This window comes from Mesoplodon mirus, assembly GCF_964341445.2.
Source record: "Mesoplodon mirus genome assembly, chromosome: X".
Classification (NCBI taxonomy): Eukaryota; Metazoa; Chordata; class Mammalia; order Artiodactyla; family Ziphiidae; genus Mesoplodon; species Mesoplodon mirus.
The window spans coordinates 73,729,724-73,748,186 of record NC_138981.1 but is presented as its reverse complement, the minus strand read 5'-3'; the positions used below and the strand labels follow the sequence as shown (position 1 = coordinate 73,748,186).

At 33.5% G+C, this 18,463-nt stretch overlaps 1 protein-coding gene across 3 annotated transcripts in view; it reads right to left on the bottom strand.

Moving 5' to 3' along the window:
- Window positions 1-18,270, bottom strand: part of KLHL4 (kelch like family member 4) — a 121,852-nt gene extending 103,582 nt beyond the window's left edge. For all 3 annotated transcript variants that reach the window (XM_082609652.1, XM_082609653.1, XM_082609654.1), the window contains exon 1: window positions 17,720-18,270. In XM_082609652.1, the coding sequence (XP_082465778.1) occupies window positions 17,720-18,141 (422 nt within the window). In that variant the 5' untranslated portion in view covers window positions 18,142-18,270. The remainder of the gene's footprint in view (window positions 1-17,719) is intronic.
- Between the last annotated feature and the right edge of the window lie 193 nt (window positions 18,271-18,463).

The following is an 18,463-nucleotide window of genomic DNA, read 5'->3' as shown; positions in this document are numbered from 1 at the left end:
ACGGAGCTGGAGGAATCAGGCACCCTGACTTCAGACTATACTACAAAGCTACTGTAATCAAGACAGTATGGTACTGGCACAAAAACAGAAAGATAGATCAATGGAACAGGATAGAAAGTCCAGAGATAAACTCACGAACATATGGTCAACATATCTTTGATAAAGGAGGCAGGAATATACAGTGGAGAAAGGACAGCCTCTTCAATAAGTGTTGCTGGGAAAACTGGACAGATACATGTAAAAGTAGGAGATTAGATCACTCCCTAACCCCATACACAAAAGTAAGCTCAAAATGGATTAAAGACCTAAATGTAAGGCCAGAAACTATCAAACTCTTAGAGGAAAACATAGGCAGAACACTCTATGACATAAATCACAGCAAGTTCCTTTTTGACCCACCTCCTAGAGAAATGGAAATAAAAACAAACAAAAAAAACCCAAATGTGACCTAATGAAACTTCAAACCTCTTTCAAAGCAAAGGAAACCATAAAGCAGACAAAAAGACAACCCTCAGAATGTGAGAAAATATTTGCAAATGAAGCAACTGACAAAGGATTAATCTGCAAAATTTATAAACAGCTCATGCAGCTCAATAGCAAAAAAAAACCAAACAACCCAATCCAAAAATGGGCAGAAGACCTAAATAGACATTTCTCCAAAGAAGATATACAGACTGCCAACAAACACATGAAAAAACTGCTCAACATAATTAATCATTAAAGAAATACAAATCTAAAAGTACAGTGAGATATCTCACACCAGTCAGAATGGCCATCATCTAAAAACCTAGAAACAATAAATGTTGTAGAGGGTGTGGAGAAAAGGGAACACTCTTGCACTGATGGTGGGAATGTGAATTGGAAGAGCCACTATGGAGAAAAGTATGGAGGTTCCTTTAAAAACTACAAAGAGAACTACCATATGACCCAGCAATCCCACAACTGGGCATATACCCTGAGAAAACCATAATTCAAAAAGAGTCATGTACCAAAATGTTCATTGCAGTTCTATTTACAATAGCCAGGACGTGGAAGCAACCTAAGTGTCCATCGACAGATGAATGGATAAAGAAGATGTGGCACATATATACAATGGAATATTACTCAGCCATTAAAAAAAAATTGAGCTATTTGTAATGAGGTGGATAGACCTAGAGTCTGTCATACAGAGTGAAGTAAGTCAGAAAGAGAAAGACAAATACCATATGCTAACACATATATATGGGATTTAGGGGGAAAAATTGTCATGAAGAACCTAGGTTTAAAACAGGAATAAAGACACAGACCTACTTGAGAATGGACTTGAGGATATGGGAGGGGGAAGGGTAAGCTGTGACAAAGTGAGAGGGAGACATGGACATATATACTCTACCAAACTTAAGGTAGATAGCTAGTGGGAAGCAACCACATAGCACAGGGAGATCAGCTCGCTGCTTTGTGACTACCTGGAAGGATGGGATAGGGAGGGTGGGAGGGGGGGAGACGCAAGAGGGAAGGGATATAGGAACACATGTTCATGTATAACTGATTCACTTTGTTATAAAGCAGAGACTAGTACACCATTGTGAAGCAATTATACTCCAATAAAGTTGTAAAAAAAATAATTGAGTGTAAAAAAGAGACACTTCAAGCAAAACATAAATTGCCATGAATATGATGTTTTAGCAGAAGGGAGCAAGCTACTTTTCAGATAGGCAGGAGACATAAAGGGAACTAGAAATACTGGGGAGAAATTTATTTTTAAATAAAAATTATGACAAAAGTTTTAATTGAGAAAAAATAGTTTTATGTCCTCCTTATTACCTTCTATTTAATGCAGCAGATACTGAATAATGATAAGTTCTCAATAGGTGATTCCAGAGAAACCAGCATGAAAACAGTCTAAACCAAAAATGACTGAAACTTTTAACAGTTCTAAGAATATTTGAATATACATATATATGTATATGTATATGTATACACACACACACACACACACACACACACACACACATATATATATATATATATATATATATATACTGTATATTATACCGCATATATGATATGCAAAATATATCCTACAAACTCTTGGTCCTTTTTGAATTGTCTAATCTCATAAAAATGACAAATTCTTGTATTTACTGTGCAGTACTCTCTTCTTAAATGTTAATGCATATTTTAGCATAATTATTTATAAAATAGGGAAGTAAAATGAACATCTCGTGTGATTTGTTTTATCTTAGTACTTAAAGAGTCTCTGCTCTTTAATGAAACCTGAGAATGTCAAAGGTTTGGGAAACAATGTCCAGCAAGAGAAGCAACTCAAATACAAGATTAGGTGCAACTTTGGGATCCGTAGTGTTACCTCTCTTCTTTCCAAGTTTTCTCACATAACTCCTTGTAATTTAAGAAGAGAAAGACAAACGAATGAAGATGAAGGATGTAGAGCTAGGTGAAGCTCATACTCAAAACCGCATGAGTGATATACTGTGGCAGAATTTAAGGCTTTCCCTTCTATTTCACCCTGAGACTCTGGAAAGTGTCCACAAAATAAACATCTAAAGAAATAAAATAAATTGAGTTCAGATTATTAATAACCAAGGTGATCAGTATGAGTAGAATTTACTAAGTAAAATTTTCTAAAAATCATTTTCTCTTTTAGTTAAATGTTCTAACTATAGTAATAGTCCTCCAAAAGTTTAATTGTCACTTTTTTTCAATGCCAATTCTGTCACTTTAACTTATGTTTTTGCTCTGCCAATTAAGTTACCATACCAAGAAACCTTTAGTGGGATATAGTAGTTTCCAGAAATAAATATCAATAATACTCATGGGTCATACCCAGTTATTTAGGCATGATATTTTGACATGGTTGGTTCCTGATGCAACCCTGACATAATCCCCCAGAACATGTTTGAGGCTCAAATTAGAATCTCCTAATTCATGTTGACTTCTGTAGCACTCTGTAGTCCCTTCTTAGAATACCTGAATTAATTATAAGAACCAAATAATTATAAAAGTTCCCCATGTCCCCACTTTTCTGACCATGTGCTCTTAGTTTCCATTAAATGAGAAGAATGAACTTATAGCTATTGACAAAAATAATTAAATAGATATTGAACAATTTTTAAAAAAATACTTGAGTAAAATCTGAAGGTCATGCATGATATTGAAGCTAGTGAAGATTTATTTAAGCATTTCATGAGTAAAACTAATCATATTTATTTAATTGTACCTTGAGAAGAGGGCATGGTTTTTGAAAACTTGATCTTTTCTAGGAAGTGTGTGTGTGTGTGTGTGTGTGTGAGAGAGAGAGATTTTGTGTGTGTGTGTGTGTGTGTAGCTTGGATACTATTTTGGGACCTCTGAGCTGAAAGTCACAGAGTCATTCCAGAATTTCCATTTAAAGTTGAAAAACTAGAAAACTAAAATAAAATATAAAAATATAAAAAATAAAATCATTTGAGAACATATTATTTAGAATTCAAATTAATATTATAAACAAAAATTATCTCTTTTTTTACATCTTCTTGACGTAGTCAAAGAGATGTGTTTTTAAAGGACAACTTGCACCAAGTCATTGATCTCTTGGTTTCAACATATCAGCTAAAGCAAAAAAGCTGGGAAAATGTCTAGAAATCTTTAGTTTACTCTTTTACATACATATTCACTTGATTATCTTTCAGCAGTGTAGGTATGACCTTGACCTTAATGGCTGTCTTAGTGATCTGAACACTTATTATAAATTCAAGAGCCATTCTTCTTTCTAGGGTGATGGAGGTACAGAGGAGAAGAGATATTATTGTATTAGATATAATGAGTTTTATTTCTTTTGATTACACACAAATGTCAAAGCAAGCCTTCTGGGAAATAGCACTGTAACAATGGTAGCATAGATGAGTGATTAAGATGTTTCTCAACACAAAGATAATTTACAAATCAACAAAATTAAATAACAGGCTTGAATTCAATAGAGTGTGTTCTGATGTCACAGTGTATACCATTCTCACTACTATTAATAAACCATTTCATGTATCCTGTGATTTAAAGCCTTCATTGTATTTCACTAATGGTACTGCATACATCAGTAAAAAATAAGAAAAACCTTAAAAATACTAAAGATGCAAATGGTTTAATCATTAAAAATGCTTAATAGTCCATTAGCTTATAAGTGCTTCTTAGATACATTTTTCAGAATTAAGCAATCATCATTCAACAAACAAAAGAAATTCTGTTTCTATTTACCTGTAAATTAATATATGTGATTTAGTGCAAAATTAAAAAAATACAAATGCAAATAACTTTAAATTATATTTTAACAGTATGTGATGATCATGCTATTTATGAATGACTTAATTAGCTATCCTCTACTGTTTTACTTTAATAGAACCTTAGAAAGACTATCAGTTTATTCATTCAAAATGAAAGACAATGAAACACTACTTATTAATTTTGCCAAGTATATCACCCACATAAGCCTTTTCCACACTTTTTGGCAGATTGATGTTTTAGCTAAATAATGACTAGAATTCTCATGCAACTGTAAAAATCTATGCTATGCTGGAAGGATAAAAAGAAATAATTTTATGCAAGGGGAAATAACTATTATTTAAGCTTGACTGGAAGCAATAACAGATGTTTCATGAATTTTCATGTTTTTGCCAGTATTTTTTTCCTTTTTTTTTTTTTTTTTGTGGTACATGGGCTTCTCACTGTTGTGGCCTCTCCCGTTGTGGAGCACAGGCTCCGGACGTGCAGGCTCAGTGGCCATGGCTCACTGGTCCAGCCGCTACGTGGCATGTGGGACCTTCCAAAACCAGGGCATGAACCTGTGTCCCCTGCATCGGCAGACAGACTCTTAACCACTGCGCCACCAGGGAAGCCCCTTTTCTTCTCATTTTAATGGCAAAGAACTTTGAGTACCACCAGCAGTTTTATCCATTTATTTTTACAAGCCTCTTTCAACACAAAAGTAAAAAAAAAAAATCTGTTATAGTCAGACCCTTACTAGTTATATAGCTGTCAACAGAAGACTAACTAAATTATCTAGATGGAAGAAAGGGGATTTTAAGACTTTTGGGGCTTTAAGAAGAAAAAGTTGCTGGATAACTAAAAGTTATCTTAAATGTTCTACATAGATATATTTATCACCAGTTTTATATTGCTGAGAGAAAATTAGAGAATAGGACCTAATTGTTTTAGTATATTTGTTGGTTAGCTTACAGAGAAACTGTCAGTGTTATTTGAATTACCTCCTCATCTTTGAATAACTTGTAACATTGATCTACTTAGAATAACAGCTTAAATATGATCTCATTCAGTTCTTGATTACCCATACTACTAATGGGCAGAACCCAAAAGAGTAGATGATTCCTTGACCAGAGACAGTCTTTGTGTTGTTCTTGAACTCCTGAATGTATGGAGAAGCCCCTGTGTGGTGACAGACAATTTACAAAGCAAAACATCTATTCTCAAAAATCACTGAGTATTTTAGATATTTTCTGCAAACAGTAGAATGAACAAGATGATTTAACTATATTTTATGGTAAAAAAAGTATGTAAAATGTCCTAGTTTATGTGTTTTATGTGACAGTTATCTCATGTGAAGTGTAAAAATTATTTCATGTATTTACTTGTAAGAAATTCTGTAAACAGGCTAACATAGGCACTTTTAGACATCAGTTATAATGATGATTGCACACTCATAAATTTATCAAAAGGAAGTAGCTGAATATGTTATTAAGAGAAGAGCATGGTTAAAGTCCAGGAGTTAGGAAATTTGGCTTATAGTTACAGCTTTGCCACTAATTAGCTATAGTCATTTTATGTTTTAAGCTTTTCCCACACCTGTCCATTTCTTTAAAGGTCCTTTCTAACCAAAATCCTAAGATATTTGTAAATGTGCAATTTTTATAAACTTCAGTCAAATGAAAAGGGATAAAAAATTCAGAGCATAAATTTACTTTTTCTTCATATATATAGTAGTTATGAAAATAATTATAGCATATATACTTGCTTTGATCACATGTGGCAAGTTCAAATGTATGTACTTTTATTTCTTTAATATAGAAATAAAAATCATCTCGATCTTGATACATTAGTAAGATGTATGCTAATTGCTATCAAACTTGCTTTATCCTTAAGCAAGACAAGTTATTTAGATCAGCCAAATGCTTCTGGAAGGTGATTACTTAACATATTAATTATCTTAATCAGATTCATAATTTGTAGAGAAAGGCTTAATTTTTCATCTCATTTTCTAGCTCACTTAGAATGACAAAAACAATTTTTCCTTTTTACTGTTTTTTTTGGGGGGGTGGGTTACAATTTTATACTTATGTACTTTGAATGTATTACCTCATATGGAGAACAAAGAAAACATAGAAGGTGAAGAGAGCAACTCTCAATTACTAAAGAAAAGTAAGGAGAAAGTAAGAGAAGAACAGCAAATTAATTATGAGAACTGAGGGGGGAAGACAGGTCTGCAGGCAGTTTACCAATATATAATCAGTATTTTCAATAGGTATCTATAGTATATATAGCATTATATTAGTAATCGTTGTCCAACCTTCAAAATACCTCACCTGAGAGTTGAGGGATGACAATGATGGTAAAGTGTCATTGGTTATTTTGTTTCTGAGTTGAAAAATTAACAATAATAAAAAATTTCCATGTGGTTGAAATTTGTTGCTATTCTTGGATTAAACTTTCTATGTTTGCATTTCAACACGTCTTGAGTCATTAACCCTACTTCCATCTTAATTATCCTGGGTAGCTTCTATATTAAACACTAGGAGATCTGAACTGAGTTGCTACCTTGTAACTGCTTTTAAAACTTTTATTGCGAGGGTGTGTTTTTCCATTCCAACTGGAAAGTCCATAAGGGTAGGATATATGTTTTTATTCCTTTGTCATCCTTTCACAGAACTTAATAAAGTTCATTACACACAGAAGAATGAAAGGCTAAATTAATGCTGCTGACTATTTTTAAACGATTTTCTTGGTCAATATTTGAGAACTTAATGTAAATCATAGATTCAAGTGTATCTACAATTCTGTATATAAAGTAGAATCAATTATTATGCTTTATAACCTATTATACTTTATATGAGGCCTTTATTTATTGCATGTTTACAAATATATCAAGTATTGGGATCCTATAGGAATCCTGGCAAATTAGGCTTGCAAGAGCTGACAAAGTGTTTTTTAAAGTTTGGTTCAGAAGTTTGTTGAAAATTCAGATTCCAAAATCTCACCTCAAAACTAATAAGTTAAATTCTCTGGTAGTGGATACTGAGTAACTACATTTTTAACAAGCTCCCCAGATGATTCTTGGGCACAGTGAAGTCCAAGGTCCTATTTGCACTAACAAGAAAGAGAATTGCCCCAGGTATAGCTCATTAAACTAACATCTCTGAAAATGATCTGCCTCCCACACACTATTACAACCAACATAATACTGGAAGTCCTAGCCAGAGCATTTATGAAGAAAAAGAAATAAAAGTTATCCCAATCAGAAGGGATGAAGAAAAATTATCTGTGTTTGCAGACGACATGCTCTTTTATGTAGATAACCCTAAAGACTCCTCAAAAAAGTTGGTAGAACTAATCAACAAATTCAGTAAAGTTGCAGGATACAAAATCAACATTTAAAGTCCTTTCTGTTTCTACACCAACAACGACCTACCTAAAAAGGAAATTAAGAAACCTCTTCCATTTACAGAAGTGTCAAGAAGAATAAAATACTTAGGAATAATGAAATTGGACCTTATGGCATATACAAAAATCAACTCACAATGGATTAAAGATTTTAATGCAAACCTGAAACCATAAAATTCCTAGCAGAAAACACGGGGAAAAAGCTTCAAGACATTGGTCTTGGCAATAATTTATTGGATATAATACCAAAGCACAAGCAACAAAAATGAAAATAGACTCATGGGAATACATCAAACTAAAAGTACATAAAATAGCAAAGGAAACAATCAATACACAAAAGGCAACATATGGAATGGAAAAAAAATATTTATAAATCATCTATCAGATAAGGATTAATATCTAAAATATGTAAGGGGCTCACACGATTCAATAGCAAAGAAACAAATAATCTGATTTAAAAATGGGCAAAGAAATAGACATTTCTTCAAAGAAGACATACAAATGGCCAACAGGTATACAAAAAGGTGCTCAACATCACTAATCATCAGGGAAATACAAATCAAACCCACAGTGAGATATCATCTCAAATCTGTTAAAAACACTATTATAAGCACAACAACAACTACAAAAAAAAAATGACAACAAGTGTTGGCGAGGATGTGGAGAAATCAGAACCTTTGTACAATGTTGATGGGAATGTAAAATGGTGCCACTGTGAAGGAAATCAGTTTGGAACATCCACCAAAAATTAAAAATGGAACTACCACAGGATTCAGCAATCACACTTCTGGGTATATATCTTAAAAAAAAAATGAAATCAGTTTCTTGAGGAGATATTTTCACTGCCATGTTCATTGCATCATTAGTCACAATATCCAAGACACAGAAACAGCCTAAGTTTCCATTAACAGATGGATGCATAAAGACAATGTGGTATATACATACAATAGAGTATTATTCACCTTACAGAAATCCTGCCTTTATACAACAACATCGGTGAACCTGGAGAACATCATGCTAAGTGAAATAATCCAGTCACAGAAGGACAAAAGCTGTATTATTTCATTTATATAAAGTACATAAAATAATCCAATTCATAAAAACAGAGAGTAGAATTGTGGTTTCTGGGGACTGGGGGTGAGTGGGAAATGGAGAGTTGTTGAATGGATGGAGTTTCAATTATACAACTTGAATAGGTTCTAGAGATCTGCTCTACAACTTTGTGTCTATACTCTATTGTGTACTTAAAATTTTGTTGAGAGGATAGAACTCAATTTAAGTGTTCTTGCCACAATAAAAATAAAGCTAAAAAGATATTTTTGAAAATTAAAAATCACTTATTCATATGTTTAGTGAACTGTTCAGAGTCCTGGAATCCCATTCAACTAGACCATGACCTAAAAAAAAAAAAAAAAACACTCATACTTTTTAAAATCTAAACATCCTAAATGGATATTCCACATGTCAAGTCCTATATTTTCTATTTTTTCTCACCACATTTTTTCCCTTAAAGCATTATATCTATTAACATGCTTTCTTTGCTACCATTTATTACTTTGTTTTTCTTGTGTAATGGAATGTTGGAGAATCTGAGGAAAGCAAGTGGAACTTCTCCCTAAAATTATTGACAGACACAATTTTTTTTTTTTTTTTTTTTTTTTTTTTTGGTACACGGGCCTCTCACTGTTGTGGCCTCTCCCGTTGTGGAGCCCAGGCTCCGGACACGCAGGCTCAGTGGCCATGGCTCATGGGCCCAGCCGCTCTGCAGCATGTGGGATCTTCCCGGACCAGGGCACGAACCCGTGTCCCCTTCATCGGCAGGTGGCCTCTCAACCACCGCGCCACCAGGGAAGCCCATAGACACAAAATATTTTAATAAATTCTTGGAGGTTAAAAAACCCAGACCTCTAAGATAAAGTCCAGATAGTCCTTATCTGTCTTTTAAGATCTTCCATAATCTATGCCTGACCTTCCTTTCTTGCTTAACTTTGTACTATTCTCCAATGTATATCATTCACTTCAGTCAAACTGAAATCTTCCATTTAAGCACACCTTTAATTTCTATGTTTCAGTGCCTTTTTCAAGGTACTGTATTTGTCCTCCTACCTAGAATTCATTCTTCCCCCTATCTGTATCAAAACGCTATCCATCCTTAAGATTGATCTCAAATCATGCTCCTCCATGAAGCATTCTAAGATTGCTCTGGTCAGAAGAATTATTTCTTGTCTTTGAATGCCTAGCAGTTTCAATGACTAAGCAACTTAAACTGTTTTTCCAATGCAGTATTTTTTTATTGTCATAAACATTGCAAGTGGATGCACCTTATCTCCCCAACAGTATTTTAAGTCTCAAGTGGGAATCAACATCTATTATTTATCTTTCATCTTTAAAGTGCCTAAGAAAACAAAATGCATACAATTGGGATTCAATAAACACTTGTTGAATGGCAGAAACAAATGAATATCAACATCTTATTTAAGCAATTGGCTCGTTGAATGTTACAACAGAATTCAGACTAAATTAAAGAGCTGCCTAAAGTGTTATGTGACAGTCTGTTACACATGCAATTGTTTATTAGTATTGTTATAGACAATGTAATCAACATTAGCCAAAAAAGGACATCTGAATGTCACTGTGTTGAAGCAATCTAGTTATACAGGGAAAGTGTGGACAAAAGACTCAACAGTTCACTTCTATTGAGTGAGTTGAAAGTGGAATGACCAAGAACCAATCACATGTTAAAGACCTGCCGAAAACACTTGCAAGGTGTATAGTATAGCTCCTGAAGAAGCAATAGCAATACACAGTGTGTAAGAAGGGCAACACGTCTACATTCTGTACAATAGCATTTTAAAGCATGAAAAGGACAAGCCACTTTGACTAACAGTAACTTGCTAAGAAAAGTTAACCAGGAGTAAAAAAGCATTAACTTTTGATAGTTTCAATAAACATGATTGCTGGTATTGCTCTCCTCCAGTGCAAATGCTAGTGATATGTTAGCATTATATCTATATATTGATTTGGGAAATAATTATTTTACAGTGTTTTCAGAGTAAAACCTTATGTTGAATAAAATTTCAGTAATACTTTTTCTATCCTAAAACATCAGATAATGAAAACTATTTGGTTTTGATTTTCTCACTTTTAGTTACATTTTCTTAGATAGTTCTTTTTAAGTCTATTTACAAAATCTTATTTCTCAACCACTGGGATACACATTTTCCAATCTCTTTAGTGAAATTTTAATCTTAATGGAATGGAATCACCACGAATAAAATATACTCAATGGCTGAATTTTTCATTTTAGCATGGAGTAATAAAGATTTTTATATAAAGAAGTTCATTTTATATGTGCCATTGTTTTCGTCCTAAGAGATAAACCACAGACAGTAATATGAAGAAATAGAAAAAAAGTGGCAGGCCATATTTTCATTTGAAAGCTCCAATAAATATATACCACTTCATTAGTAACCACAGTGTTCTGGAGTGATTAAATAAAAATGAGTTTATTTATACCCAACTATGACATTATTAATTGCTATGCCCTTAAAAGTCGGTCCAAACCAAATTATAGAATCAATATCATGGGGATAGGAATTGAAATTGCATGTAGTTTTTAGTTGTTAACAGAACTTTAACTGGTTTCCCTAAGATTGCCCTTAGGATAAAATCTTGTTGCTAATGTATAAGATTTTTGCATGGAGGAGGTAACAGCCCACTGATTTTGATTTGGTATCCTTCTATTCAGTTGCCAAAGAACAAAAATAAGCAAAACTAACAAATAACAACATGTACTCAATTCTTAAAATTGGGTGGTCTTCTAGTATTGATTTACTAAATCTATTTACTAAGATAGCCTTTGATAAAATATTGTATATTTTTAAAGAAAAATTGTGATAGTATAATGATAGTATAGGGATTTCCTCTAAACCCCACATCCAATTTCCCCTATTATCAATATCTTATACTAGTCTGGCACATTTGTTACCATTAATTGACCAATTTTGATACATCATTATTAATTAAATCCATTCTTTATTCAGATGTCCTCAGTCTTTACCTAAAGTCCTTTTTCTTTTCCATATCGCATTTATTCATCATGTCTTCTTAGGCACTTCTTGGTTGTGAGAGTTTCTAAGATTTTCATTGTTTTTGATGACATTTACAGCTTGAAGATTAAACACCAGACATTTTGAAAAATGTCCTCCTATTTGGATTTGTCTGATGGTTTTCTCATGATTAGATTGGCATGGGGGCGATGGGTTTTATGGAGGTAGAAGACAGAAATAAAGTGCCATTCTCATCACACCATACCAAGTATATATACTGTCAACACTACAGAGCAGTTTTGATGTTAGCCTTGATTACCTGGCTGAGAGAGTATTCTTCAGGTTTCTCCTCTGTAAATATACTCTTCCCCCACCACGCTTCCATGGTATACTCACTCTTTGAAAAGAAGTCACTATGTGCAGCCCACACTTAAGGTACAGTGTTCAGCTCCACCTCTTTGAGGACAGAGTATGTACATAAATTATTTGGAATTCTTCTGCACCAGAGATTTGTTTTTTCTGTCTTTAATCATTGATTTATATCAATACAGAATTAAATGTTTATTTTTTACTTAGGTTTATAATACTTTTTTTTTGTTTGTTTGCTAATAGTTTTCCAGCTTTGGCCATTAGGAGCTTTTTCAGTTGGCTCCTGTGTCCCTTTGACATACCCCCATGATTACTTTTTTGAGGACTTTCTACTTTATGGCACAAGATATTCCAGATTCATCTTGAAGAATATTGACTTATGTTTCTTTATTAAGGATCCAGTGTTCCCCAGTCCTCCACCTCAATTTTAGTTTTTCATCTCCTTCAAATATAAGAATTTCACACTGATATACATATATACATACACACATATACATGTATACATATGTGTGTATGTATGTGCATGTATGTATATGTGCATATATATAACATTGAAACTAGTTTTTACTTATAAGGTCATAGGAAATAAATCAAAAAGATTAGTATTAAGGGGCAGATGTCTTACAAAAATCAGAAAGGAGATATACAAGTTTAAAAAATAAACTTTAAAGTACTAAGTGATTGAGTGTTTAAGCAATGTGTAACAGGTCAATGCAAGTAATATGCTGCTTCTGAAGTCACATATTAAGTAGTACCACATACTTTAAGTTCTTTATTTATATTTCCAAATTCAGAAGAAAAATGATTTTTGTCTTTCAAATATCAGAAATAACTATAGGTGCTTAATCATAATACTTAAAGAAACATGGCCCTAACATATTGCCAGATGCCTAGATGGAAAGGAGTCCAAATTTTCTCAAATATTAAATATACTTTAATTAATGTTAGCTTAAATATATATACAATACTGCAATGTTAAGAGTGAGTTGTGAGGACCATGGTACCTCACTCTCAGGAAAGAGGCTGTGAGTAGCAAGGATTTAAAATCAATCAACATAAGTTCCATTAGGAATTAGGAATGTTAGGAATCATTTCACTAAGTTTAAATTATATGTTAAAATATTCTAAATTTAGTAAAGCAATTGAATAACTTATGTAGTTTTATATGGTACATTTTAACCCATTGACAAAAGGATTTAACCTTAAATTTTCTATAAACAACAATAAAACTGTAGTTAGCTCCTTATTCTTTCCTTTGAAGTAACAGTTTCTACTGAATAATGCAGTGTAAAATTAAGTAACACAGGCCTAGTTCTGAACTTTAGAAGACCACATTATTTTTGCCTTGTAAGAAGATGAGCAACAACAACAGATATCCAACAAAATAATACCCAGAGAAAGATGTGAATGTTACATTTATATTCAAAAATCTTCCTTGGGAACATGAGAAAATATATGTAAAATATTTAGTGCCTGGAACATAGTAAAGGTCTACAAAATGTACTTATTATTTTTAATGTTGTATTATTATTGTTACTTTTCCAAAATCATCTGCTACCACTTTCCAAAATCATCTGCTACCACTCTCCCCTTTGAAAACCCTACTCGAGCTGCACTAGCCTCCTTGTGTTTAAACATATCAAGCACACTCTCATCTCAGGGCTCTTGAAATTTCTGTTCTGTCTTCCTGGAAAGTGCTCCCTGTAAATACCCAGGTACCTTACTTCCTACTTTATGAGAAAATATATTACAATAAGCTTCATTATTTAAGATTTCTCATGCATAAATATTTCCCAAGCATATTCCATATCACAGATGGATCTGTGTTGTGGATGAAGACGCACAATACATTTGGACTTATCTGAATTGTTTTGTTAAGAAAACAAATACACCATCATGTGTCCATTTTCACAAAGGACACAGGGGCCACTGTACATGAGGCATATGGTCTGCTGGCTGAATAGCCAGAACCTCAGAGGACAAAATGGCACCATGGTTAACAGGATGGCTGGAAAGTCTCCTCTGTGACCATGGAATATGCATGTGATCTTAAAGTCACTATAGTAAACAACAAGTCAGGACATACTTTTGAATTCACTAGTTAAGGGTGTTTAGAACTTTTATCAATGGACTGTGTGGGGACATGTGACATTGATGTGAATAGAAAAAATATGGATGGAGGTTAGGGGTTCCCCTGTAGCACAGCAGCAGTAACCTTTCATTTGTTTGAATTTTTGAGTCAGACATCCTCATGGCTGCCTCTTCATTTAGATGGCTTCACTTCATTTAGATCTGTGCTCAAATGTTACCTCATCAGAAAGGCCTTCCCTATCTGAAGGAGTATCCCTTTTTCACTCTATTCCCTCTAATTATTATTTCTTCATACTACTTATCACCATTTAAGTACTATATTTTGGTTTATTTTTATTATCTCTCTCTCCCCATTAGAATGTATACTTTATGAAAACAGGTTCTCTGTTTTGATCCTGTTTCATCCCCAGTACCTAGAACTGTGCCTGACACCCAATGGTGCTCAATATTTGTGGAATGAATTATTAATTAATTCTAAGTCTTATTCATCCATTCCCCCCTTCTTCGGGATATCAAAGTATATAGTGCCAGCTGCTCTTTTTTTTTCTAGGCAAGCTCACTTGAAAATTGAAAAGGTCTCAAATGGAGGGAATTTGGAGTCTTGTCTAATGGTGCAATACTGGCAAAGATATACAAAATCATATATCATACAATTAGTAATTTATGCTAAAACCAAAAGGCCCAACAGGTAGTATGAGGGTATTATCCCCATTCCTGCTAATTCCTTAAAACTAAACACCCCTGTGAATCTTCAGCTTTGCACTGGGGCATGTTGTTCTAGGCCCATACACAGATCATCAGCATTTTATTCAATGTTCTCAAGCGCAATGAGGAAATAACCGCATTTGTCTTGGCAAATGCAGTTTACCACTTTATACACCTGGGTACTTAGGCAATCATCTCTTTATAAGCAGTTAATATATATATCTATATATATCTATATATATCTATATATATATAGATATATAATCTTATAACTAAATATTCTGTAATATAAAGGCATAATCATAATACACTTAAATATTCTGATTTTTGGAATTCTAGGGATGAAATAAAGAAAAAAAAGGACATTGAGCAAGGTCATTTTTGGGAAGCAAAGATGCAGAGTTAGTAGATAACTAGGACAAAAAGAAAATGATAACTGAGCCCAGGTCTCTGATGACAGGCATACTGATATGTGCATACTCACAGTGTGGGATCATGATACAGAGTTGCTCATAAATGAAGTACATACTATACTTCACTTACACAGGAATGTATTGGGGTTTCTAAATCTCATAAAAACATATTAATATAACTTTAATACCTTGACTTTATTATCTGTTTTAGTAATAATGGTAGTTTATTCAACTATATTACATGTTAGTAATTTAGTCCATTCTCTATTAATGCCCTGCAATATTTGTAGGAAGCAGTATGGCTTAAAGACCTTTATTTTGCCCCAAGTGTTAGAGCCCTTCTCGTGTTCTCCACACTGACTGCCGTTTTTGTTTGTTTGTTTGTTTGTTTGTTTTTAACCACAAGAGTTCTATTGAGGGGAATAACAGGTTGCTGCCAACTTCGCAGGATTTTTTCCTCCTGCTTCTCAATTTTGTTGAAAAAAGAGAGGCATTAGAAAAACGGGGCAAAAGAGAGTTCCTTATCAAACTCTCTTTACCCAAGATGGAACAATTCAGAATGGGTAATGATAGATTAATAAACCATCATATTTCAATTAATAAGGTCCTCAATTTACCCCTTCTCTCCTGCTTAAAATATCCTTGACACATCTATAAAACCACTTCCTGTATTTCTTTTAAGAAAATATTAACTTTCCACTGTAACCATATGATATTTAACAGAAAATGTTTTAGAACATGAACACTATCAAGAATAACATAAAAAGAGAAATATATTTTAAAAATATTACTTGGTGACACTTTATATTTGACATTTTATCTGGAATTTTCATTCAGCAACTAATTTATTGTAAATACATTCTCATGCTGGAAAATCAGTTTAGGGATCCTCAAAGAATTTTGTCAGAAAGTCACAGTGGATAATTTAAATTACTCTACAACAGAGTCAAATGTGCTTAATATTAACTTCTAAATTCAGCAGTTTTTAAAATTGTTGTTCATGGTGAGGGGAAATAATTTGAAAACCTGCTGAATCTAAAGCATTGATTATATATTACTCTGAAATCCAAGTATTTGTACTAAATACAACCTGCAATCCCAAAAGTTATATAGCATTTTCTGGAGTAATCACAAAAATATTTAGGAAAATTCTTATATACACATTTTATTTCTTAAGACATCTGTATCACCATCTATTATTATACTTAAATTCATTTCAAAAAATAATTTCATTATTTACATTTCATACAGAAAGACTGAGTTTGTATAAAGGTATCATTTTGCACAGTTGCTTTGTCTTTTGCCATAATGTTGTTATGCTGTTTTTTCTATTGATTATGTTTTGAAATTATGGAAGCAAGGAACTGTCAGGTAGATATATTGCAAAAACATATCTAGAAGCAAATTTGCCAGTCCTTCTCCTCTAAACTTATGTAGAGACACACTATACCAAATATCCAGATTTCTAAATAAGTTAGCATACATTCATGTTGAACTGATATAAAATTTAAGACATTTCAAAAATACCTTTTTCTGTAGCTCTTTTACACTTTAATTAATTACCAAAATCGTTAATTGTGTCTACAATATGTTGGGGAAATAAAATCTGATAATGAAAAAAGAAAAAAAAGTAAAGATCTACTAGATTAAGTTATGTTAGACAATATTAGAGGAGGGAATATAATTTACTTCCACTCAAATAATTCTGGTGGACAGAAAAATAAAGTCAAATATTTTATGGGCTATACTTAAACTATACTTTATTATCACTTCTTATTCAATTTTAATATTCTGAAACACCTGACATGTCCCATTTCCTACTTTAAGATCTCACTGCTGTAAGCAACATTTCGTTACTTGCGTTATGCAAAATATTTTCATAATTGAAAACTGGCTATGAAACTAACACAACCTGAAAGAAATCTCAAATGCCAAAGGAAACTGTTCTGTACTCTCACATAAAGATAACATTTATCAAGTGTCAGTATAGCAACCATGTACTAAGGAATAGATCAGGATGTGCTGAGCAGTCAGAGCTTTTATTTTGTCAGAGTTGGCCTGACAAAGTCAGAAATAGTTCTACATAATTCATCACACTTGTACAAAACATCATAACTATTTGAACATTCAAGCCATAGAGGATATATACAGAAAATTAGCAATTATAATAAACATCTTTTAGAACCGAAACAGTATTCTTAATGGAATTGGAATGGAATAGGAAAAGTAAACTCACAACTCTAAAGCATATATCCCATTAATTATCAAAATGAATGTATTATTAATATTTTCCTTTATAGACTTAGAGGAGGGGGTTACTTGGAGACCCTGATTGGCTGCATACAAATTCAGAGATTATTATAACACTTTTATTTAAACATTAAATGAGAGTTTTAGAGGATAAGTTAACCTAAGCTATGACTTTGTTGTTACGTTTTCGAAAACTCCTACCTTGCTGTAGAATCTTCTGTATTGTCATCAGCCATCATCTCCAAATCTTGTGAGTGTTTCTCACAAGCTTCTTTGAACAAATTCTCCTCTGGAACTGCTTTAGGAGTATCTTCATTTGCTCGAAGATGTTCTATCAGGTTTTGTGAGTGCCAATTCTGAAGGGCTCTTTGATGGGCAGGGGCCAATCCTGGCAATGGTGTCAGTATGTTGTGGTGGACAGGACTATTGCTTTTCTTCAGTCCATTTCTGTCCCGAGAGTGGTTCTTCAACCTGCCCTGAACCGGGGTCCCTCTATGCTCATATCCTTCCTGCTGAAGGCAGTTTCCAGTGTTGGGCGAACCTTGAGAAGGATGACTAAACCACCTCCAGCGTAGCCTTAGGATCTGTTTCACATCAAACTCTTTCTTGCCAGACACTGACATCGTTGCAGGAGGAAAGACAAAAGCCTTCTCTCACAGAAAGGAAACAGCCTTTGTTATCTCTTGTTTCTCTGCCTCTTCTGTAGGACTAACAAAAGCACAAGTGCCGAGAGCAGTCTTTCTTGCTCTCCCCTCCCCCGCTGTCTGTGGTACACTGTGAATACTTCTAGCTTTCCATCTGAAGCAGAAAGCTGCAGCTAACAGTGTAGGTGGGAACCCATACTGACAGGATGATGAGGTCAGACCTTAAACAAGTAAATCAGCTTAGCACAGGAAAGCAGCTACCACAACACACTCCAGCTGCTAGATTTGCACGCTCCCAGCC